At 33.4% G+C, this 27,794-nt stretch overlaps 1 protein-coding gene across 2 annotated transcripts in view; it reads left to right on the top strand.

Moving 5' to 3' along the window:
* Positions 1-27,794, top strand: part of LOC111050643 (laminin subunit beta-1) — a 263,300-nt gene that overhangs the window by 196,287 nt on the left and 39,219 nt on the right. For both annotated transcript variants that reach the window (XM_039443365.1, XM_039443363.1), the window contains exons 28-30: positions 5,701-5,883; positions 7,682-7,870; positions 10,238-10,401. In XM_039443365.1, the coding sequence (XP_039299299.1) occupies positions 5,701-5,883; positions 7,682-7,870; positions 10,238-10,401 (536 nt within the window). The remainder of the gene's footprint in view (positions 1-5,700; positions 5,884-7,681; positions 7,871-10,237; positions 10,402-27,794) is intronic.

Genomic DNA, 27,794 nt, shown 5'->3' with positions numbered 1-27,794 from the left:
CTACAATAGTGAGGAAATAGTTATTTATACTATCAACTATATGTTTAGTATCATCTATTGTTTCGCCATTTTGGAGTGTTATTCTTTCAACTCCCTTCCTTTTTTTCCCAGTTACCAGTTACGTTTTTCTTGCAATATTTTGTACAACGTATGTTGATTGGTCGAATAAATTATTATTATTATTTTCCCATTGGGGAAAACACCCTTACAAAGAAGCTGATCAAGCAGATACTTGAGGGGGGCCACCAAGTGCTCGCTGCAACCCTTGATAATGAAAGATGGTATTCCATCAGGACCCAGAGTTACTCTCGGCTTTAGTCTCTTGATTGCTTGGAGTATGTCATCCTCAGACACTGGAGAAATATTCAGAGTACTATTGGAGCCCTCACCATAAAGTCCATTGTCCTCATCCATCTTGTAACAAGCCGTAATTGGGGTACAGACAAACTTGAAAAACCAGAAAGAATTTTCGAGCCAGTAAATTCTTGATCTTTGAAAATCATGGTCTCACAAAAGTCTCCCGAGCCTCGTTTATTATTTATACATTTCCAGAATTCTTTGGAATCGTGACTGACATTGGACTGGACTCTATCAACTTAACTCTTCTAAGCTGTTGAGATTCAAATTTTGAGTTCTCTACGCAAGGCGACATATTGATCGTTATGGAAATTGGAGTAATTCTGCTTTTGAGCGCACTTATTCCTTCCTTTAAGCTTCTTTAAGCGCACTTATTCCTTCCTTTAATCTCTGCAGTAAACCATGGGGGGTATTTGAATGTTTCATTTGTTAGTGTCTTCCTAGGTATAGTGGCCTCAAAACACCTGAATATCTCACCATAGAAAAAGTTACAGCATCATCAACTGAAGTATTATTGGTGGCCAGAGCTTTTCATTACGCCTTTTTCCATCAATTTCAATTCAAATCAATGTTTTGTGAATAGAAATTTTTGAAAAGTGTCATAATAAAGATCACTGGCCGCCAGTCACTTACCGCCCCCACTTTCGCCGTTTATAAGACCAGTATTTTCTACTCCCCCTGTCTATAAGTCCCTTGAGGGTCTCAAAGTCAGGACTTCCTATGCTTGGCCTTACGTACTCCTGACCCAATGTCATACAATTTATACCTTTGAGTCTTCATAAAGGATCATTTACAAGTCTCCGCTATCAATGTTCCAATGTTTTGAAAGGATTCCAAAGGATTTGTCAGCTTGTTGATTGGACCTGTGTGGCCACGAAACCATAGACCTTTACCAAAAATAAATGTTCAATTTACAAAAGCTGTGTTTCTATTTCTTTTGGAAAGGACTTGACTATGCACTTGATGTGTGTCATGTGACTAATGGTAGTCATACTGAACTTTTAATTTCTTGATAATGCTGATTGAGTTGATTTTCCATTCGACGTGTAACTCAACGTGTACCTGTAGGTTCAATGTAACTTAATATTATGACGTGTTCAAACTCATTAATTGTGTTCAATCTAAAATTGTGTTTAAATTTTCATTACTGGATATTTTTCAGAGACTTTTCGTAAAGACTTTATTTCTTTCAATATTTGTATAAAATATTGCGTTTTCAATCATTTACTTGTATTATGTGTCATGTGTTGAGAGCAATTAAGGGATATTATCCTTGTGCTCTCATATGTATCTCAAAATAAATAAATTAATAATAATAATAATGTCTCTGGTCGAGGGTACAACACGACCAGAGGAGTTTATTCAAATTATAGACATGATTACAAAAAGCATATAAGGTACAATTATTTACAAAGTATTAATACAATTGGTTGATTACTTGCTGATCTAAGAAAAGCGGCCCCCACTATATATAAATATGTGTCGGGATGCCACTAATTTTGCTATTGTTTAAGATTTTATGCCAAAAGTTAAAAATTCTAATAAAGATACATTTTGTGAGTCATTAGAAGTTCATAAAAACCACATTTCTATACACAAATATGAAAAAAAAAATGATAACCTAAGATGTTGAAATTTTATAAAAATTTAACATAAAAAACAATCATATTACTCATGGGAAAAAAATCATTATAATGAAGAAAATGAGAATGAAACAGTATGGAAAATTTTTCATAGAGCTAATTGTTCTCCATGATTGATTCTATTGGACAGGAGCCAGTTTTTTTTCGATTTGAATGAATTGATTGGAACTGTTTCTTTAATAGCTATTGGCAGTTTATTGAAAATTTTTGGTCCTAAATATGTGGCTGACCTCTGAGCAGCTAATGTTGTCATCCTGGGAATTGCCAAGTCCATGTTCCTTCTGCGTGTTCCTTGCGGGTGATTCAAATTGATGAAGAGTTGTGGGTTCTTTTTGGTGAATGTTAGAAGTCTGTGAATGTAAATCTGTCTTATGCTGAGGATGCTGAGCTCCGAGTATAGTAGTACTGAAGGGAAGAGTGGATGTTTGCGTCCTATTATCCTCAAAATTAGCTTCTGAACCTTGAAGATAGGATCGATGTGGCAGAAATTTGTAGCTCCCCAGGCCAAAATGCCATATCTTGCTATGGACTCGACTATTGCATAATAAGCATTTTTCATCATGTCTATTGATAGTAGCTGCCTGAGTTGGATGAATTTGTAAATTAATTTTCTGAGTTTAACCGTATGATGTAAAATGTGTTTATCCCAGCGAAGTAATTCATCTATTATGACTCCTAAATATTTTATATTGTTTGTGCGCTCTATTGAAGGACAATTACAATTCATACTATCCAATTTGCAATGATGTAGTTTGAATGTCTGCTTAGAAGGCTTCTTGGAATCTGTTAGTGAGAAAGCAATAAATTTTGTTTTTGAGGCATTAATCGTCAGAATGTTATTGAAGAGCTATTGGCTAGATTCGCTCTAATGTTAGCAAAATGCTCATTAGTCTTCTCAAGAATGATTTCGTGATCATTTTCGATTGACAGGATTTTGTTGTTGATAATGATCTTACTCAATGTATCCTCATTCCTTTTCACTGCATCTGTTGCCTCCCTTATCAGTTGCCAGGTTTTTCTTAGATTGTCCTGTACTCCATTTAGTTTTGTTCTATAATATTCCTCCTTTGTATTTCTAATCAATGTTGCTAGAGTGTTGCGATATTGTCTGTAGTGTTGTGCTAATTCGAAGTCGTCAGGACGCATCTTCCTCCTTCTGTTGAGCAGATCCCTTCTCCTTATAGCTGATACTAGTCCTCTTGTGATCCATGGTTTGATAGGTTTGAGACGTTTACGTTGGTGGTGGTAGTAGTTGGTATTATCTCCTATGTGTTTCTTGAGGATGGTGATGAAATTTTCTTAGGAAATGTTGGTGTCTTGAGCGTTGATGACGCCTTCCCAGTTCTCTGTAAAAAGTTGATGTTTCAGTCTAATCGAATCTATGGATTTTCGAAGTGTATTGCTGTCGTTGCTGCTGACATCAGGAGAAGTACTTTCTTTCAATCCCAGGATTATGCTGAAGTGGTCTGTGATGCTGGATTCATAAATTATAGGTAATACTTGCTTTTCGAAATTGATCATAATATGGTCTATACAGGAAGCTGTCTCTCCAGTAGTCCTTGTAGCTTTTTTGATACAATGTTTAAGACCATATTCACAACAAAAATTCAGATAATCCTGTAGTTGTTGATGTGGGTGACGGAGCTGTGTGTTTATATTCATATCTCCAACACATATGACTTGATTACTTTGCAGGTTATAGGTTATCCAGAACTTGTCTCATATCACATAAAAAATCTGTTATGTCATGATGCGATGGAGATCTGTAAATTGCAATGATGTTATAACAGTTGTTTCTTGTTTCCAACTTCAAATTCAGTACATTTGCCTGTCTAACTATTAATTCGGAACAAGATATATTGAAGCATTTCTTGATGTAGATGACGATTCCATCATTTTGGAGTGGATTGTTTACCGAAGAAATTATATTGTAATTCTCCATGTGTTGTGGGATATTATCATTTTTTATCCAGCATTCAGTAAGAATAATAACATCGAATTCTACAGACATATCTTGCAGTTGTACCATCAATTGATTGAAGTTTTTTCTTATACTTCTTATATTGAGACAGAAAATCTTCAAGTTGTACTCTTCAAGCAATCTTACAAAGTTGTTTGCTTGATTAACAGATACATCATATATCTCTTCGAAACCCTCTAGTTCTTCTCCCAATGTTAGAACATCATTGTTATTCATTGTTTACTGAAAATTTGTAGTTATTTATATGCCAGTTAAGAATATCCTCGTCCTTGATATCTAGTATTTTCCTCGCCAATTGTTAAGTATCTGAAAGACCGGGTATGCCTACTCAGTGCAACGATCACATGTTGGATACTGTTGTAAATATTTATGTAAAGGATACAACCTTTATTGAAATCTGATTTTGAAATCTCAGGATTACTAAAGTTTTTACTATAGACAATTTCAGATAGCTCTTCTTTGGTGATGTCAGAAGGTACATCGTACAGAATTACTTTCGGCTTCTTGTTGGTGGGTTCCGTAATTTTAATGGTTCCTGAAGTATGCAAGCCTTTGTTTTGAAGTATTTTTTTCTTATCCTCTAATGTGTCTAATACTAAAAGAAGTCCACCTCCTCGCACGTTGACTGTTTTCTTGACCCTAATATTGTATTTTTTGGGATGTTCTCTTTTAAAGCTTTTTTTAAGTTTTCGCTGCTTTGCTTCTCGTCCCCTTTCAACTCGGAAGGTTTCAGCAGAAAAACATGCTCTTTTGCTTGTAACTTCCTGACGTTATTTGTAGTTTGGTCTACTGAAGCTATTTGTTTGGCAGTTTAATAACATCAGCAAAACTTGTGGGCTTCTTAATTTCTTGAACAGATCTACTCAAGTTAATTATTGATTGCTCCAGTTTTGGGCCGCCTGAGCTCAATGTGGATGTTAACTGGCTTATTGTAGTTGCACGGGTATCAATTTTAATCACAGATTCCGTAGCTCGACTTATTATATTTAAAAACCTGTCATAATCTGCACGCAAGATTTTCCTCCTCTCAAATTCTTCTTCAGCCCATTCTTTGAGCTCCTGAATAGTTTTATTAATATCTTGAATGTCTTTTTCAAATTCCGATTTCATAACTGAAGTTATGTTACTATGCATTTTACCTTCTGTTGGCTGATCCTTCCTTTCCTGGTTCTGTACCTTGTCCTGTGGGATGACGTCCTCTTCTTCTTCCTCCTCCTCTTCGTATTCCGAAATTAATCCATATGGTGGCTTTGTTGGTGAATGAAACATTTGCTGATTTGAATCGGATTAATCTGATGTTTGGAAGTTAGATAACTACACTGTATTCGCTATTGAAAGCTAACACCTTGCTATTGACCTAATTTTTACTACTGTTTTTAAAACTACTCTACGCTATCGTATACTCATCGACTGTTCGACTTACTCATCGACTGTTCGACTAATAAACACACTTTATCAGAGAAAATCGAAACTTACATCATCATCACAAGAATTTCAGCTACATTTGTGGTAAAATAGATCTTAAACATAGACAACTCGAAAATATTAGTAAAATAGTTATTCATTTGACATGCACAATCAAACAGTAGGTGATCTGTATGTTTTGACACGAATTGTTGGCAGCTCATCACTTTATTTCTCCGGCCAGGGCTATTCTCGTGATAGATAATTTATAAATTATTATGAATTTTTTATAAGCTGGAAATTGAATTCTTACAGGTTTGTGGTAAGAATGGTGATCCTTGTGATAGCTTGTGTGGAGGAGCAGGTTGCGGACATTGTGGTGGTCTGGGATGTGATGATGGTGCTGTCACAAAAGCTGAAAAGGCTCTCAGCTTTGCAAATGATGCTCAGAAACACATACACGACAAACAATCCAATGCAGAAGAACTTTTCCGTGGTGTAAGTAAATATTTTTTACTTATTTCTCAAGTCATGAGAAAGAGGTTGAAATTGCAGCAGCTTAAGGGTAACTGACCTTTTCTCGAGACTCAACCATCCGCAGATCACATTATTAATTGTTTTGACTTGTTTGAATGATATAACATCTACATTTTAAATTTAATTTCATTATCAACTCTCAACAAAAGAAACGAGACGAGGCCATGCTACCAGTACACTGAGCTATTGCGCCAAAAACGTTTATCCTTCAACTCTCGACTACCATACTCTATTGTCCTTTGATTCCGCTTCATTGCCCTCATTAGTGGGCACTCCTAGTTTCTTGAAGGCACTTCTAGATGGTAGGGACCACAAACTTATCTATTACTTAGCACTTTAGATTTGTTACTCAACAAATTCGATTCGATTCGATTAAACTCAACTTGCTCAGAATCTGTATAAAGACTACTTGAGTTAGTATACAGACTACTTCACTTGAGTTACATACAATACGATCATTATTGAACGTACGCTTTTCTTGTGTCCTATCAAATTCTATCGAAATTACACAAAAATCGCCAAAAAATACACCAAAAATCTATGTACTTTAATGTCTATGTAAAGGTGCGTACAGATATACGCGCCTCGTTAATCCAGCTGATCGGGTGACAAAACTAAAAATATGCTGACCAGGGGATTGCTGGGTGGCCTAATAATGCATTATGTTTATAAAAACACTTCACTTGTATGGGCTACTTTTGTACAAATTGGTAAAAACTAGTAGTACTCTTGATTATTGAAAACTTTAAAATATATTAAAGACTAGTTTCGACCGTAGGTCATTTTCAAGTTAAAATGTAGAAAATAAATTAACAATTTGATACTATATAATATGAAAATGAGCATATGTTCATATTATGTAGTACCGGTATCAACTTATTTATTTATTTTCTACATTTGTAGAAAAATAACTTGAAACTAATATAGTAATAATATATTAGTAACTAATATAGTAACATAACTTGAAAATGACCTAAGGTCGAAACTAGTCGTTAAAATATATTAAGGTTTTTGATAATAAAGGGTACTACTAGTTTTTCTATTGTTTTTGTCAATTTTTACATTATGTTTATATAATAAATTGACGATAAATATTATGTTTTATCTTTTTTGACAAAAGGTGACATTGTCTGTTAATGTTTTGAAAGGTGAAAGGCTTGGTTGGGAGTTCGGCTTCTTTCTTCTAAGTTTTAATATGCTAGTAGGCCTACCTATTATGTATTAATATTTTTTCATAATTTTATATTATTTAACTTTGTTGATTTAATAATTAATTATTAATTTTGATAATTTTATATGCTAACACAGAGATAGTAACTATGAACAAACGTTACAAACAAAAACGTTAACCGCGCATGCTCAACTATTGGTTAGTTCGCCCTAGGAACTTGCCAAGCTCGAGTTCTGTTACAGCTGAAAGTGCGTTTAAGTAATCAGACTGGTCCACCAATATATTCCTCGGAGTGGAACCTTAACAATAGACCACGAAAATATCGAAAATTAATAACAATAGGACCACTGATGGGGCACTAGAACTTCTACCTGTCCATCCATTGTTTTCGGCGGCCCCATCTGATCTTTCATAGTATCTTTAACACGTCTGATCCTTTGAAGTGCTAATTGAATTATTCAATTCAAAAGCTAATGAGAAAAGTAAATCATAAAACTTATTTTTTGATGCAGAGATTCTTTCTTTGCTTTAACACCATAGAATATCGATAAGAGTTCACTTTCACTGTATACTTGAACATTTTTGCAGATTTCTCAAGCCAAAGATGACATTTATGCCACACATCAACTTACTGAAGCTGCATACAATACGACACTCGACGTGAAAGAGCAATCTGAAAATGCTGTCAACAGAAGTATAAATGTGGCTGATAAACTGGAAAGTTTCTTGAATGCTCCCAGATCTACACCGGCTGAGATCAGACACCTAGCAACTGACGTGAGTTCACATTCTACTTGTATATACCCTGCAAACAAAATCTACATTATTATTATTTACAATTATACTGGTGCACTTGAATGAGGTGCTTCCCACCCCACAGGAGATTGCCTGTCAAGCACGAAGCGCGAGTAAAATAAGAAAATTTTGAAATGATGAATAATGAATTTTTTAACGTACTTTATATAATGAAAGATAAGATGAAAATGATAATTAATGAAATAATCAAATTGAAGAACAAAAAAAAAAAACAATAACCGAATTACTAAAAATCAACATTATGATAGTATCATGTGAATACATCTATAGGAGTAAAATTACTAAATTGCGGCATTGGTTTGACAAGGTTTTGTCAGATTCAAGTTATAGCTTAGATTAAGTTAAAGATTATAAATTAGATTGTATCGTTCTAAATTACAGCTAACCAAAACAGCTGATTATTATATAGTCCAATGAAGTTGTTCGGGATTGAGGATATTGAAGAAATAAAAGGAGTAGAAAATAAGACTGTATTAAAATGGAGGACCTAGGAAGGGGTGAGGATACCACAAAACGCGATGCGAGGATAAAAATAATGAAATTTATAAATGAATCTTAATACCTTGATATTGTTCCTTCTCACCATATGTAGTTGAAGCGTTGGTTCGTTGGTGTGGCCACACGTAGCGTCGATGATAAATGTCTTGAAGCACTTTTAGGTATTTCACTATTTGCGGTAAAAGGTCGGAAATGAGGTGGAACAATATTGCGGGAAGGATTGAGGTATGAGTTACGGTTTGTCAAGGCCGGTATAATAATTTATCATAATGAGAATTAAATGAGGTTTTCCACAATACTGGTAATAATAGGAGGTTATAACGAGAGCGGTTTAAACGAGAGTGGTTTAGAAGCTTCTCCTTACGGTCACTTGCTACGAATGCAAAACAAACAGGGACGCTTCCACTGAAAGCATGCGCTAGATTACAAAGCGTAACTGCGCAACCACAAGTAACTAACTGAGGGCTGGCGGCAAATTACAAATTAGCTTAGGACTCTGAAGCTACAATAAAATGATAATACTAAATACGAAACAGAAGTGTTATAGAGGGAAATTTTTGGAAAACAATTATTTTTGATTTCGCAGTACTGTTTAGGGTAGTAGGGAGGTAAACATATCAAACGTTTCGACCCCTCCACACAGTACTGAGGGCGTGAGGGTGGTTCTAATGTACTATTTTTTTGGTTTCTCGTTTAGATGAGTGGACATGAGTATTCTCTACAAAATTGAAGCTTACAGAATCTCCTACAATATTCATCTGAAATTTTTGTCTATTTATTTTATAGTTATCGAAATATCTGCTCTTGAAGGTGTGACATTTTTGAAAATACACATTTGCCTCCAATTTTTGCTCTCATAACTTTTTTAAAAATCGATGGAAAAAATACATGCTGATTATGAGCAGCATATAGATCAAATAGAAAAGCTATGCTTATAGAGCATTCAACTCTTTTCAATTTGATGTATAATTTCACAATTTTGCGCATTTACCCACGACTGTTGCAGCAGCTTTTGGGTGGATTTCACCATATTCACGTTAACTTAACGCTCCGTTCAATAATCTCCAGCTAACACTAGCTGATGATTTTAACGAAAGATTAAGAAATTTGATTTCACCAGCGAAAACATGCCAAAACTAACGCCGCGTTACTAAACGAGATCAATGTGGCAGTGAGCCACTTGAAATTATAACAATTCATTCTAAAAATGAAATAAAATTAGTTTTTATCCAATGTTTTGCTCCTCCATAGCTTATAAGTCTCCAACAATGCATCATAAAAATATGCTCATCGTAGGTTTCCAGAGCAGTCAATTCTCTTTAATTTGATGGATCTCTTCACCATTTTATTATTTCCTTCCATTCTTATAGTAGTTTTAATGTGGCGAGTAAAATTTTCAACTTTACAACAAGTATCAACTTATTGGTTGATAAAGCTGTAACAGAGGGACTAGAGATCCTGTCAAAAAATCAATTGTTGCAAAATTGAAAATTCAACCCCCCACATTGAAGCTTAGAAACTGTTAGAACCTTGTCAAACCAATGCTACATAATACTGTGCAACAAATGAGCTCCAATGCGGAGCATGATTACAAACTAGTTACCTAATTAATAAAAAGTAAAAATAAGCCTACAACCATCCTCGGTAAATCCAGAATCTTCATGCAAAATTTCAAGTTAATCAGTTCGGTGGTTCAGATTTGATGATGCGTCAATCACCTGATCCATATCTTTCTTGCACTGAATCCAAAGATTTCTTTATATCTAGAGTATAGATATAGATTGATACTTATAATCGCTACAATTATATTATATATTATTCATGTTAAAGGTTTTATCGAAAAATATTCAATTGAAACCGGAGCAAATAAGGGATATTTCAAGGCAAATCAATGAGTCTATTTCATCAAGAACAGATATCACAACCATCCTAGATGATACATCAGACGATTTGTTCCAAGCCAATGAGCGGAAGCGAGAAGCTGACCAAGCCAAGTAAGTACACTAGAACCTTGTTAAACCTGTCAAAATAAATACAACACCTGGGATGTCTAGGCGTTTCTGTGAATGGTTGCCCTGCAACGCAGGCTCAACTCCTATATGGCACTTGTCTTCCGACTTGGTATAGAGTGAGGTCCACGTTATAATGGCTGTGGAGAAAGATAGTAGAAAAACGTTGCCAAGTAACTCCATTTTGACACTGACTCAATTGTACACAGCTTTACTCAAATCATCCCATTAAATTTTTTTTAATAATAATTCTCATTTCCTTGATAAATAATCAATTTCATGTCAAATTAATTAAATTCATCAATAAAGTATTTTTTTCATAATTTGATTCAAAAATTTGCTATCATAACTGAGATCAGATTTTTATTTTTATACAAACCTGAAATGGCGGCTAATTTAAAAGCTGTGTTACACCAATCTGAACTTCAAAACAACAGAAATTAAGTTATTTGGTAGGTATTCTATTCCAATTTCTTCTGAAAGTAATAGAAAAATAGAAATTCTATTTATAATAAGTAATTTCAATGGAAATAATTCTGAAATTACCTTTCAATATTATTTATACCAGTACGAATAGGTCTAACCTATACATGTAGGCTAACAGAAGCATGGATGAAGTCTAGGATGGTTGGTTATCAGAGGCTAGGCGTCCGGTCATCTCTGGATTCGCCGATGACTTGACAGATATTGATATGTAATATGTATATTATTCAATTGAAAATATCTAAAATAAATACAAAAAAAGGTGAAGAAACCAAAAGATAAACGCTTTTTGCGAGCGCGCCAAGTTCCAATAAAGAAGACTACTGCATCATCAGTTCCATTCGTTCAATGTGATTCTCAAAAATATGCGATTCCAGTATTGATATTAATTTAGCATTGGTTACCACCACTCTTCTGCATCATCACTCTCCCTCTCCCTGTAAACGATGGTGGAGTAAACGGTCAAAGACATCGCTATTTTCTGCGATTCCACTGTTCGGCGCCAGTGTTGCAAACCGAACGATAATTATTTTATTTGCAATTTGTTATTGATAATTATTATTATTTCTTCTATGTTTGGTTTTGAAGCATCTAAATTTAAAAATCTACTTTAACCTCAATTCAAAAATAATTGAGAACTGAAAATTTAGTGAAGTGAACAACTAGGCCTACAAGACAACCTATATTTCGGACTATGTGTAACCTTATCTAAATTTGGGAGAGGAATAGCACAAGGTTACCCTATATTTTTCTATCCCCGTCATTTTTATGATGTAAGCTACTTGTATGAATCAATGAAGAATAAAGAATTTCATTTCAAGTTTTTAGATTAATTTTAATTATTGAGGTCAGTTTCCGAGCTTGAGATTTAGCCAAGTTCTAGACTTTTCAACTCTATGATTTTGAATAGTTTGCTTATTTTATACTAGATGTCATCTTGCTCGATAAATAATCGTCCAATATGAAACATTATCTTCTAAGTAGACATTATCTTTTGGGGTGCAGCTTTCATTCAAACTTGCAACTGAATTATTCCTGGAGATGACATAGCCAAAAAGTTACGCCTCGCCCCTGTTGGTTATCAAATTTTAAAATGTAATTTCAGGTATTTTAATTTGATGAATTTTAATTATAATTTTCTCATACGGTAAGTTAATATCTAAAAATTATTTCATTTATTCAAAAATACATTTTAAATCAATTCAATCGTTATACTACTGAAGTATTTTGGTAGAATGAAGAAAAAATGGCGGCTGAGAATTGTTTGTTTACAGTCACTGTCAAAAGTAAAAATTAAATATTCTGGCAAACGGACAACATTGCAAAGCTAGAGAGAGATAGCGCTATCTGCTTTGTTGCATGATAGACAAGGATAGCAACACTATTGTCAATCGTACACTGCCATTATAACTTGGACCTCACTATAGTGCCGTTGAACAGTGGTTGGCGACCCCGCACTATGCGAATAGTAGGAAGTGTGGGATAACGTTTGGTTCCATTCGGTGGTCCAATTTGCCAATCTTTCCTCTTAATCAGCTCTCGCACCAGGGAACAGAAACTTTCTCTCGTGTTATTGGGAATATACTAATTAATTTACAACAATGACTTTGGTATCACATACAAATAACACAACTCTCGATCGAGAAAACAAAAGAAACTATGACAAAACTACCTACTATTCAATACTACAATTCGACTCTTAGTGCAGAACTAAAGAGAAACGGTATACAACCTTTACCTCAAATACACCGGCGCAAGCGCCATAACTTTACTCTGATAACAAATTGATTCTGTTTTCATTCACAGCGGGAGAATTCAAAAATTTCGCCAGAAATATTTATAATGTACTGAGTTACAAAACCGAATAAAATTTCAACAAAGTAATCAATTTTAGTGAATTTTAGTTTCCAATCAACAAAATCCCGATTGCCACAATTCAAATGAATAAATTCAAAATCCCTCTGGGCGTAATTTTGTGCGCTCTACCCGTTCTCAAGTTGAAGAGCACAAAATTACGCCCAGGGGGATTTTGAATTATACATTTGAATTGTGACAATCGGAAGATATTGGAAATTTTGCATGCAAAAATTGGTTCTAGACTTCTCTAATATATAAAACAATATACTGTATTGAAAAACTAGAACTACAATATACAAACTACTATATTGCAACAAACACCAATTTATATACCGGTAGTGACTGGACTATAATGTTTTAAAGGTTAAAGGGTAGTAAGAAAACAAGGATATTGTCAAATTTCACTAAAAAATTTATTAACAACATTAAAACAGTACCATGGTTTTACGTTTATCAACATATGATCAGCTGTACTGAGGAATGAGGATACAGAAACATTCTTAACCTAATCTTAGTAGTCTAGAGCTCCTAAATAATTGGGTGGCAATATTTATAACTAAAGTAATGAATATTATATTCAAATATACACCTTTTTAGTTAGTTTCTAGGTTTTTCTTTTTATTTATTTTTCTCTTTGAAATGACCACTCTATACAGCTGGTAGTCCAGGCGCTGGCTTACATTGAGCATACATGAGAGAGGCAGAGAATTTGACTTCGGATTATTGTTAGGGGGTCTTTAGTGTATATGAAACTCGATGTCGTCACGTCCCAGGGTGGTCGTCAGCTTGGGGGGGAGGGGGGTAAGTTGTAAAAAACGCGCGATTATAAAATCGCCTGTCCTGCAGTTAGTATTCATAGTACAGCTTTTAATTTTTTCTCAAAATTATGTACACATAACTGGCTTTCAATGTGGTCCTGTACATTTTTGCGATAAACCGCATAGTTTTTCCGTAAAAAAATAAAATATCTCGAAAAATGTATTTTTTTATTATGGACTTTTTGTTATTTCTCGAATATTCAAGTCATTAGCCGACTTAGAGGAAAATGCTCTCAATAAACGTTGTAGGCCGTTTCTTGCTGAATCCAATGATATATATAGGTTGGGGGTTACGATCATAGATGCGGCGGTGGGAGGGGGATAAGTAGCACTGTTACGCTGCGGCGCGGTCCTCCCTCATGATTAATGCGCGTAATGGCCTGTCTATCGCATCGCTCCTACTAGTCTATGCATTCAAATTATGTATTTCAGGAATGCTATCTTATGTATTTTCGGTCGCTGAACACGATTTTTCAACTCTCAAGCCTCAATAATTGATGATTCTCATCATAATATACAAATTATGGTCAGAATTACAAACTTCATCTCAGTCTGCAAGGAAACTAAGAAATGACTGTTTGAAATAAACGATACTTGGGTTTCAAGAAATATATTACGATTGAATAATGATAATATTTATATGTGTTCATGTTTTATTTCAAATTAGTTTATTGTGATGTGCAGCAGGCTAAATTATTAATTACACACTGGCCACGCTTACTTGATATAGTGGTCAGTTAATTTCCATGAAATGTTTGTGGAATTTCTCAGTTCTTCATGGTGGAAATGGAATTCATCATTCATTCATTATCATAATGATTATGTTTAGAATGAAAATGTTTATCTTTCGTGAATCTTCAGTTTGTCGTGAACTTTTGAGAAATATAATATTTTGAGGAACAGTATTTTTATAATGATATTTCACCAACTTTTGATTGATTCATCCATTATATGGTATTCCCGTTCAGACTGTTTTGAAATGGTAACAAGTTATTCAGTATCAAAATTTGTGGATTCGAATAGTTTTGGGCCATGCCTGTTATTCCTCCCCAAACATATTTATATGATTTGTAATTTTATCCACAAATGAATGAATGAATGTATGTATTCCTGCACGTAGCTAACGTATGGATTATTCCTTTATAGATTCTTGTATGTCACATTAATAATCTCTGCCACAGATTTAGAAATCAAGTCTCGATGGTTTGGAGAGCATATTATTGGAGTGATTCTTTTACTCTGCTGCTTCTAATATGTTCACTACCTTTGTTTGATTTTAGACCATAGACATGAAAAGCTATGTCCACCTGTATCACTCCATCTTTATTGAGAATTTTCATAACTCTTCTCATCACAAAGTTTCCATAATCTTGCAGCGTATTGAAGTTTTGAAAAGTGAAGTAGGAGTTGAATTCAGGAGAGCCATGTCATCATTACGCGAATTTGTCAACGATATTTAGGGATTTAGTCAAATCCACAACTAGTTTCACTTACAATTTCATGGGCCAAGTGAGATTAAGAGTTTTTTTTCAAATATCCATCAGATGTTGACAGAGATTGTGGTTATTGTAGAAATGCATGCTGCACTAAAACTTCAATGCTGAATTATCTTTAAACAGCTACCTAGTAAAAATACAGAGATCAGATCTTTTTGTTCTAGAATTAACTAAGACTAGGATTTTTGTTTGATTGCATCGTGGAGAATGAAAGAACTCTATTTCTTTTTATAGGTGAGAATACACTTTTACAATTTGCCACAACTATGTTCAGATAAAATTCGTTGGAGACCGATAACTATTTCTTTCTATCATTATCATTATTTATGATTACATTGTAATGATAAACCATCTTGTTAGGAATCCTATTGTGTTTCTCAGTATATAGAAAACTGACATTCCATTAAGAGAGAATAATTATTCGATTTAGTTCAATGATCACTTTGGAATTGCGAAAGTCAGGTAATGGAGTAAGTTAAACAAATATTATAGGCTACCCCATATAGAGCACCGTACAGGAGTAAAATATTTTCTTAATATAAATTTACAGTTGAAGCACAAATAATGCCAATTACTCCCATGTGATATGACTAAATATTTGATTACAAAGGAAATACAACTCTAAAGCTGCGTTTACACCAAAGTTATTAACGAGATGTTAATATAACTTAATTTTTATAGATTCCATTAGATTGAACATAACTTATCATACACATGATGGACACATGTGTTTGCCAAGTTCTGTTCAATCTAATAGAATCTATAAAGATTGAGTTATTAACATTTTGTTAATAACTTTGGTGTAAACGTAGCTTTATCATCTGATTTCTGTAACTTATATCTATGAATAGATACTTTTCATCTGGCTGAGTTTGACTGATTGTTTTGGGGTGGTACTTGAATGAAAGTGGAATGGGAGATATCTTTGTTGAATTTGATATATTTGGAGAGAATACTGTTGGAAATCTATTGAGGGGAGATCAGTATTATTAAGGTATGAGAGCAAGCAATCAATTCAATGAAACAACTACAAGGACTCATGAACGGTTCAAATATGAGAGATTGTCAAAGTATATTTGAAAGAAGTCAGGAGCTATTTGTGGAATTTTTTTAGAATCACAATGCAAAATCAATGACTACTTGAAATTTATGACTGATTATTGTAACATAGTTTAAATTATCTTAAATTGTATTCATGCTCATAAGGAAGGACTCTGGTATTGCTCATAGAAACTGTACGAGAAAAGATCCCATACTTTTTTCATTCAATCACATAAACTATGTTATGGAATCTGTGTTATATCTAAAAAATCTAAAAAAATACCCATAGAAGTAGAAGATAATTTCCAATAAGGAAAAATTAACTCTATACAGTCAATACATTGACACTCTGTCAAATGAAACCTTGAAAATTTAATAAATGTGACAACCGATCATGCTTTGGAGCAAACCCTCATTCGATCATCCAAAACTGAGTGAATGGAATAACTAGTTCTTCAAAGGCTTTCCTAAAATGGGTGCTACTATATAAATCTTCCATCAAAGATATTCTGTTCAAGTATGTTGACATCATTATGGATATCACTGGAGATTGTGAAGAAAGTCATCGAATGAAGTAAAAGAAGAATAATGAGAGATGAGAATGATTTTCAGAAGCATAACCTTCTCAAAAGAACATAACATTTTTCTTCAAGACTCTGATGGACAACAGAATCTGCATAATGTAACAGAATCTGGAAGCAAGTGAAGAAGTGTGTGATTCTCTTTTGAACGTATAGAAAGAAATAGTTATCGGTCTCCAACGAATTTTATCTGAACATAGTTGTGGCAAATTGTAAAAGTGTATTCTCACCTATAAAAAGAAATAGAGTTCTTTCATTCTCCACGATGCAATCAAACAAAAATCCTAGTCTTAGTTAATTCTAGAACAAAAAGATCTGATCTCTGTATTTTTACTAGGTAGCTGTTTAAAGATAATTCAGCATTGAAGTTTTAGTGCAGCATGCATTTCTACAATAACCACAATCTCTGTCAACATCTGATGGATATTTGAAAAAAAACTCTTAATCTCACTTGGCCCATGAAATTGTAAGTGAAACTAGTTGTGGATTTGACTAAATCCCTAAATATCGTTGACAAATTCGCGTAATGATGACATGGCTCTCCTGAATTCAACTCCTACTTCACTTTTCAAAACTTCAATACGCTGCAAGATTATGGAAACTTTGTGATGAGAAGAGTTATGAAAATTCTCAATAAAGATGGAGTGATACAGGTGGACATAGCTTTTCATGTCTATGGTCTAAAATCAAACAAAGGTAGTGAACATATTAGAAGCAGCAGAGTAAAAGAATCACTCCAATAATATGCTCTCCAAACCATCGAGACTTGATTTCTAAATCTGTGGCAGAGATTTATTAATGTGACATACAAGAATCTATAAAGGAATAATCCATACGTTAGCTACGTGCAGGAATACATACATTCATTCATTCATTTGTGGATAAAATTACAAATCATATAAATATGTTTGGGGAGGAATAACAGGCATGGCCCAAAACTATTCGAATCCACAAATTTTGATACTGAATAACTTGTTACCATTTCAAAACAGTCTGAACGGGAATACCATATAATGGATGAATCAATCAAAAGTTGGTGAAATATCATTATAAAAATACTGTTCCTCAAAATATTATATTTCTCAAAAGTTCACGACAAACTGAAGATTCACGAAAGATAAACATTTTCATTCTAAACATAATCATTATGATAATGAATGAATGATAAATTCCATTTCCACCATGAAGAACTGAGAAATTCCACAAACATTTCATGGAAATTAACTGACCACTATATCAAGTAAGCGTGGCCAGTGTGTAATTAATAATTTAGCCTGCTGCACATCACAATAAACTAATTTGAAATAAAACATGAACACATATAAATATTATCATTATTCAATCGTAATATATTTCTTGAAACCCAAGTATCGTTTATTTCAAACAGTCATTTCTTAGTTTCCTTGCAGACTGAGATGAAGTTTGTAATTCTGACCATAATTTGTATATTATGATGAGAATCATCAATTATTGAGGCTTGAGAGTTGAAAAATCGTGTTCAGCGACCGAAAATACATAAGATAGCATTCCTGAAATACATAATTTGAATGCATAGACTAGTAGGAGCGATGCGATAGACAGGCCATTACGCGCATTAATCATGAGGGAGGACCGCGCCGCAGCGTAACAGTGCTACTTATCCCCCTCCCACCGCCGCATCTATGATCGTAACCCCCAAACTATATATATCATTGGATTCAGCAAGAAACGGCCTACAACGTTTATTGAGAGCATTTTCCTCTAAGTCGGCTAATGACTTGAATATTCGAGAAATAACAAAAAGTCCATAATAAAAAAATACATTTTTCGAGATATTTTATTTTTTTACGGAAAAACTATGCGGTTTATCGCAAAAATGTACAGGACCACATTGAAAGCCAGTTATGTGTACATAATTTTGAGAAAAAATTAAAGCTGTACTATGAATACTAACTGCAGGACAGGCGATTTTATAAGCGCGCGTTTTTTACAACTTACCCCCCTCCCCCCCAAGCTGATGACCACCCTGGGACGTGACGACATCGAGTTTCATATACACTAAAGACCCCCTAACAATAATCCGAAGTCAAATTCTCTGCCTCTCTCATGTATGCTCAATGTAAGCCAGCGCCTGGACTATGGTCTGTTACTCTGTCTCTGACTTGGAGACTGTCTATCATGTCTTTGGCATTTGGCTTGACAAACTATATTTGAGGAAAAAATTTAAAATTTACTTGAAAGGTTATATTTCAAACCTTTCAAAATTACAGCAAAATGATGTTCAACACAAATTTCGATAATAACAAGTTGAATTCCAATGTCCTAAATTCAATACACAGTTCTATAATGGTTATATTAAATTATGTACCAGAAAACCCTGAGAAATAAGATGGAAAATATACAGAATGGCCATATAGGCTACAATGGCTCATTACTTACAAAAATGAGGAACATGAGAATAAAATGGAAATATACAATTCAAAGAAGGTTTGTTTGATCAAGATTACTCCAATCTGTTGAATCTTCATTTCAATCCTTATTTAGTTTATGGCTAATGGTTATGTGTACCTAATCATACTAACCTACTTATTATGGAGAGATTTCACATCGCAATCAATTCTACTAATTTTGTTGAAGGGTAGGTCATGGAGTTTTGTTTTTTTCTAAATTGCTTTTTTATATTATTCGTAATACAGTGTACAGTTATAATCGTATAATGGTGCTACATTTTGATGAAAAACATATTTATGCACTTTTGAAATTATTTTTTAAGAATATTACATTTTTCCAAATTGACCCCCCTTCTGAGTAAATCAAACCCCCCCCCCCACCAAACTATATTCTCTTACATATTAACCCTCAACTGGTATGGTGTCTTTGGGGTCACACTCAACGTATGGTTGGGTCAAAAATGACCCCAAATTTAAAAAAATAAAAAAATACTCTTAGATGTATAATTAAGTCTTTATATTTAAAATCAAATAAGAACATAGTCTACTTCTTGTTCCAAGACCATTTACAATATGAAATTACAGTTTAAAAAATATTTATGTTGAAAAAATCTGAAGCATGTCAAGAATGTGCAATACTATTTTTGAAAAAATAAAAAAAATACATCCTGTTGAACAAAAGTCTCTTCTGTGATTTTATGTCATAGAGTATGAGTCCATCTCCAAAAAAACCTGTAATAACATAGTTTTTATCAGTTCACAAAAAAACTGACATAGGTAAAAGTTATGTACTGAAAATTTTCAAAAAATCTTACATTTTGTATGGAAATGTTCTCTCTACTTGTGTAAATCCCAGTTTTTTTATTGGATATAATATCCCTGATGTTCTCTTTTTGTGTTACATCATTTTTTATAAAAATCTTTTACACATTTTTTATAGATAATTGAATTTATAGATTCACAGATTGAATCCCCTTTAATGGTATGGCTGGGTCAAATGTGACCCAGCCAACGATTATTTTTGTTTCTGAACTTATCTTTCTGTAGAATTGTATTAGGGCCCAAAAATCATTTACCTTCATGAAAGAAGTAATAATATTATCAATAATAATAATAATAATAATAATAATAATATAATAATAATAATAATAATAATTACACAAAAAGTCAATTACACAAAAGCCAATCAAATTTAATTGGTATAAAATTACATCATTTGATGGAACCAATGCAACAAAATCCCAATCTATGGTGATTATGAGGTAATTATATCATTATGTGATATATAAGTAAGTAAGTAATATATTATGGTAATTACGGTGATTGAATTTAGTTGGCCTTTGTGTAATTATCTGTAAGAATAACTATTGAAAGTATGGTTGGGTCAAACGTGACCCAGAAATTGTAAAACCGAATTCACTACTCACGGTATGGCTGGGTCAAAACTGACCCAAAACGCTAAGAAATCGCAAACTACACGCACGAGCAGTTAGAGCATACTGGCAATTTGTAGTGGTGGCGGAAGTAGGAGAATACAAGGGGGGAGAGGGCGATCGACAGGATTATTCCTGCAAAAGATAAGAAAGTGTAGTCGGCTGGGTCAGTTTTGACCCGACCATACCAGTTAAGGGTTAATAATGTGTTTCAACTAGCGAGGAAAACCGGGAAAAACGTGAAATATACGGGAATTTTCAGAGCCTGAAAAGTGAAAACCCCTGTACAAAGAAGCGGTAAAATGTCATTGTTGATCTCAAGAACATGTATCAAATTTGAAATCTCTTTATTTCTTTACTATCCTTACTGTTACTTTCTCATACAAATTTCACCTCAATCATTATATTCCAGATTCACCCTTACTCACAGGCAATAGCCTATGTAAGGGTATTTCTCATTACTCTCATTACTGTATATTGTACAAAAAATAATTGTTACCTTAGTTTTCCCTATGGTATACTAATATTTTATGTTATACTGTAGTACTACTGTATTCACTGTCATTCTGTACAATATACATCAAATTGATAGAAACCATATAAAACTTGTAGTACCCTTTTATTAAAACATTTTAACGACTAGTTTCGACCTACTTTGGCCATTTTCAAGTTAAAATGTAAAAATAAACAAGTTGATACCAGATAATATAATATGTTCATATGCTTATTTTCATATGATTTATTTATTCCTTATTCATTATTTTTGGTTGAAGTTATTCAATTTTAATCATATTTACTTTTAATTTTATCAAAAATAGGATTATTCAAGTCAAATTGAATATTTAATTATATTTATTAAATTATTGCTTTTTAATTTTGCAGTTTTATAGATATAAAATTCTTCTTTTACATTCAATTTTTTACTTTCATTACCAAAGCTTAATATATTCATATTAGAATTTATATCGATATAATTATGATTAGTTTCAATTAAATGTTCATCAAACGCTGATTTTTGAGTACCGTAGTATTTTTTGAATTTAGAACCTGAATGTTCTCATTGAACCTTTTTTGAAAACATCTACGTGTTTGACCAATGTAAAATTTTTCACAATTACTACATTCCAGTTTATAAACGCCTAATTCTTGAAATTGTTCTTGTTGTATTTTTTATTAGAAATCTCCCTTATTAGTTCAAAAGCATTATTTGTTGTTTTGTATACTAAATAAAATTTATTTTTGTGAAATTCTTCCTAATTGCCATGTTGAGAATAGTGTTGTATGGAATGGAACACAAACATATTCCTTATATTCTGAATTTTTATCGTTTTATGAATCAACTTGTTTATATTTTTGCTTCTATATCATCTCATCAATAATTTTGGTATCACCCATTTTCTATTGCAATTTTTTTTATAATTTTCACTTCTTTTTCATAATTTTCTTTTGGCATAGGAATATTTAATAATCTAAATTATAGTTTGTCAATAAATAAGTTACTTTTTAAATAACAATTTTATTTATTACAAAACATTACAAAGTGTTTCATGAGGTCCGTTCGCTATGTACGCTAGCGAGGAACTGAGCTCTGAATACAATATTGTCTTTCACTACGACTATGCTGACTAAACAAGTTAACAGTGATTCTATGCAGTTTTCACTCATATAACTCCTCCATCCGTAAAGAGAACATCAGGGGGTGGATGAGCTGCAAGAACGGGTTGCACATTTTTAAAGAATTCTTTATAAACAATTATGATAATAATTACTAGAACTACGATATACAGTAGAGAAGTCCATAGACTAATGCTTGTTGTAAAATTACTTTCTTCCTTTATGGGGGTGTACTTGTCGACATCAATCGGATTAAAATTAAGATGTTCTAAATTAATTGTGAATTCTGGTTCCTGTTCTTCATTCATAGTATTAGTAACGTTGTCTAGGTTCAATAACTTAGGTCTATAATTCGATTCAGACAAATGATTAAGTTTTTTACCATTATAATAAAATGTATTGTTGTTGCTATTGATTAAATAAACTCCTTTTACAGATTTTGTTATCATTTCTGATTGCTTGTCAATTTTTATAGTTTCCTCATTTGGAAAGATACACAAATAGCTATTCAATTCTGGAATCCATTTGACAATACTATTATCTATTTTCATCTTACTATATTTACAATTTGATGTAGTTCCTGATTCAATAATTTCTTTTTCGCAATTTAGTTTGTCATGATACAGATTTTCTATAGAACAAATGAAATTTGAATTTGTTTTTTTGTACATTCACTAGTCAGACCTTCAATTGATATTTCTTTCTTTTTATAAACATCGTTTGACTTTAGTAAGTATCTGATCTTAGGTAGGACAGTTACATATTTATTTCGAAACATATTAGGTGGTACAGAAAAAAACTTGTATAGGTTATAATTTGATTCGTCTACAATGGGTAAGTTCAAAAAGTAAGTAATTTCTTTAGAATTTAGTTTACAGTTTACATCTATCAAATTTTCTAATTGCCACATATTTTCCAATTCGGGTTTTAATGGTAATTTGTTCTTATAGTAACCAGCAATCTTGGTTATCTAATAGTACAATTCTTCAGTTGAAATAATACTAGGATGTAGAACTTTCAATTTACAGAATGTTAAAGAATTTTCAATATCTTGGATTAAACTTAATACAATGTTATATAAAATAATCAACTGGTTCAGCAAATCTCTAAATCTCTAGTTCTACATAGTCGCTAAGTTTATCATTTACAATTTTCAATTTACTCTCTAATTCATTGAAATTATAATTACCAATGTTTAAAGTCTGATTAAATTCAACCATAAGCTCTGAATTCAATGAATATTGGGCTGATATTTGATTTATTAAATTGTTTTGATTATCTTGCAAATGTTCAAGTAAATTATCATATCTTTGACTATCATACGAGTCTAAATTTCCAGTAATGAATTTTATTACAGCTCCTATTCCATTCACAAGTCCTCTTTTAGATCTCTTATTGTTAGTTACACTTATAATGTCTAACTTATTTTCTATTACATTCTTAGTGTGATTAATAAATTTCAAATAGTTTATTATATCTCTTGCTTTACTACCATTATCAGTTATATATTCTACATTTTCCATTATTGGAATCTTATCTCTAATATACCTTATCATAATACGTATTCAAATTATCAACATGATCAAAAATACTTTCCAATTCATAATAATGTATGAAAGTGTGCTTCGAAATCTCTAACTTTGCAGAGCCTAAATCTGCTGCAATTATTCCTAGATTGTTACTTATATTCCGGAATTCTTCAGCTTGAGAAGAATGATTCGTGATACTAATTTGGCAGAGGAGGTACCTGGAGGAACAGGATTTGAATTAGGATCGGTTGTTACTTGTTCAGTTCTTTCCTTAGTTTGATTTTCTTTAACTTTCTAGGTCGTTTTATTTTAGATAGATGAATTTTTTCTCTAGTGTTATGATGTCGGGGATTTATTTTGGCAGTTTTAAGTTCTCGATTCACTGATAGGAGAGTTTCTTTGTTGAATTTATTTTTAGTTTTACTCTGTTCTTTGTTCCTTTCGTTGATGAGATGTTCTTTTATACTTCGGTTTATTTCCTGTATGTGGTCGTACAATTTTTCTGTTCTATTTTTCTGTTATCATTCATTACTTGTGTCTCTATGTTGATGTCGAGAAGAGTGTTTTGGTTGACGTGTCCATATAGAATTTCGAAGGGTGTAAGTTTGGTAACAGAATGAGTAGTGGTGTTTTGAGAGAGCTGCCTATCCAATAGAAATCGAGGGGTGTGGCCTCCCCCCTCCACCCCCCCAGCCCCAGTCGGCCATTTTGGCCCCGCCCCCAGCCAATAGGAATCAAGGGGCGTGACCACGCCCCCCTCCACCCCCCCGCCCCAGTCGGCCATTTTGACCCCGCCCCCCTCCACCCCCCCAGCCCTAGTCCGCCATTTTGGCCCCGCCCCCAGCCAATTGGAAGCAAGGGGCGTGTTCAAAATGGCGTCCCTCCACCCCCCTTCCCTAGTGTCGGTCATTTTGTCCCCCACCACTTCAACCAATAGGAAGAGGCGATGGCCATTGTAGCAGGTGTCAAAAACATCTGCCATCTCCCACCCCCAACCAAGAGGTTCCCCAGGAAGTGCCCCCGATGGCGGCCATCTTTGTTGTAGCAGGTGTTCTGACATCTGCCCCAGTTAACACCTGCTTGGTGCCAATTTGCATATTAAAAATATCCCCACATTTAAAATCTTTAAAATATCTAAACTCTCAAACACCACTACTAGCGCTAAACTCTCAAACTACACTACTAGCGCTAAACTCTCAAACTACACTACTAGCGCTAAACTCTCAAACTACACTACTAGCGTTCAAAGTTTGGTGCAAATTAAACTACAATAATATGTTCCTTGTTTTCCTCCACCACAGGAAGAATGAAAAAAATTACATTTCATATTTGTTTGTATGAGATGTCATTTTCCCCACACTATGCTGTAAAAGGAATGGTGGCGCTTTTTTTAATGTGCTTTCCCCATATTGAGAAAACTCTAATTGAATGTTGCTATAATAGGATGTAGAATAGATAGACTAATCTATTCTACATACTACTATAGTTATTCATTACAAAGTGTTAATCAACATTAGGCCTATTGCACAACAATATAGTGCATGTTCCTTTTTTCCACCACCACAGGAAGAATGAAAAAAATTACATTTCATGAGAATTGTTATTTTCCCCACACTATGCTGTAAAAGGAATGGCGGCGCTTTTTTTAATGTGCTATCCCCATATTGAGAAAACTGTAATTGAATGTCACTTAGTTATTCAATACAAAGTATTAATCAACATTAGGCCTATTGCACAATCAATGATGGGAATGGGTTTTTTTTTTTATTTTTTTCATATATTCCTTTCTTCTTCTAGAAGAACAAGAGGCGATTTACCTTCTCGCTGTACACACTTCAGATAGAGTTTTTGTTTGTTGAAATCCTCAAGTGTTTGAAGATTCAATACACTCAGAAATTTCTCAGGTAAGTAAACTTCGCAATAATAGTCACCATTGCTGTCATGATCGTATAACCTCATTATGATTCGCTGTCCCTGCTGTGTTCTCACCAATCTAGCGTGTACAACACGGTACCACGAATCATGGTCAAGATCTTTGAGTGAGACCGTTGGATATTCAGTTTTCGAAATATCGGATGTAGCGATGTTAACAGCATAGTTGAACTGTAGACACGCATGTGTAAACAGCAAGCGCGCGCAGCAAGAGTTATTATTATGACGTCATCAAAAGAGTCAATAGCAATAGTTAACTTTGATAATCTAATTGTAGATACAAAACAAGTAGGCAAAAATTGTCTAGATAGAAAAAAGCATGGTGAGTTTTTGCCAAGTTCAGCTAGAATTCTAATTTGTGGTGCATCAAATTGTGGAAAGACAAATGTACTGCTGAATTTAATATTCGATAAAAATGGATTAAAATTCAAAAACCTATACTTGTTCAGTAAGTCTTTGTATCAGGAAAAATATAAACTATTGGATGTTGTTTTTTCAAAACTCAAGTGTGTAAACTACTATAAATCTGACAATATTGAATGTATACCGCAACCGAATGATATCGACACTCATTCACTGATAATTTTTGACGATTTGAATGTTACACGTGTGCCGCAAATACGTAATTTTTTCACAATGGGCAGACACAAAAGCATAGATTGTGTGTACTTAATTCAAAGCTATGGCGCAATTTCAAAACATCATATCAGAGACAATGCAAATATGCAGATTATTTTTAAAATGGATATGCACAATTTAAAACTAATATTTAGAGATTTTGTTGGAACTGATATGACATTTGTTGCATTCAGAAATCTATGTTCACATGTATGGCAAAGCTGCGGCGGAAATCATAGTTTTATTTCAATTTTCACTGAGTGTAAACCAGATGCTGGTAAATATCGTAATTGTCTTAGTAAGTATATTGATCCAAGTGTGTATAGCAGCACCAATTGACATGTGTCAATTCTCATCATTTGTTGTTGAGCCAGTGTAGGTGAAAGAACTAATTATCGTTCTACTACTACTAGCAATATGCGTAAAATTAAATTAAAAAGAAAAAAACAAAGAGGAGGGCGGCGAGGACGAAGACGAGGACTAGTGCAACGTGATCATCATCATCATACTAGTAAAGTAATTGACAGGATAAAAGGTTTGCGTAAGTCAATTATTAATAAACATAGATCATTAACTAGTATGATTAGGGAAAATGATTCGATTAGACAAAAATCATTAGAACCAATTATCAATCCACTAAAACAATTGAAAGATACACTTGTACAACATGCACACACTAGTAGCAGACTTAAAGAAGAATCAGAGGACGATGAGGAGGAGGAGGAGGAGGAGGAGGAGGAGGAGGAGGAGGAGGAGAAAGATACGGGCAAGGAAATGGATGTGGATGAGGGTTTGAATAGATCTAATGTAAGTGATATTTTGAATAAAACAACAATAACAGTGGATTTTATTGATGAGTATATATGTGAATTTCATAATGAAAAAATAAATAATTGTATATCTTATGGTATATGTTATGATAGTAAAGTAAATGAATACTATATGGGTGTAAAGGATATTAGTATTGCCAATGGTTATTTAATTATCGACAATAATAATAAGTATCGTTTAACAGTTGGTTTGTGTGAACTTCTATTTAAAAAACAGCCTGACCAGAAACTGTACACAGAACGTGATTTAAGAAAATATCATAATATATTGCAGCTTACCGCTGCTCATTTAGATAGACACGGTTATGTAAAGAGAAATACAGGCTATAAATCACAAATTATTCAATCTTTATTTCCATCGAGTAGTAGTAGGAAAAGAAAAAGATCTAGGATTGATGATGCAGCGGCAGCAGCTGTTAGTGGTATGGGTTTTATAAGAAATGAATCTACTAGTCGACAGTATGTCTAATGGGATAATCCAAATGAACTGATAGACAGATTAGATATTCTGCTTTCATCACAGCAGGCGGGAAATAGATCACATTCAGTTGAAATAGCTTCTATTATTGAAGAACTGAAAGAAAGTGGTATTATATTAGGTGGCAATGTTGCTTTTAGTCGTTAGTATGTGTTTAACACTTGACAAGAATAGAGATGTCGGGCAGTAGCGCCACCACTGCAGTGAGTAGTACAATAGATCGATTTGGTAGGACACAT

This window comes from Nilaparvata lugens, chromosome X, assembly GCF_014356525.2.
Source record: "Nilaparvata lugens isolate BPH chromosome X, ASM1435652v1, whole genome shotgun sequence".
NCBI lineage: Eukaryota > Metazoa > Arthropoda > Insecta > Hemiptera > Delphacidae > Nilaparvata > Nilaparvata lugens.
Note: the sequence above shows the minus strand (reverse complement) of the source record. Positions and strands in the feature narration are given on the sequence as shown.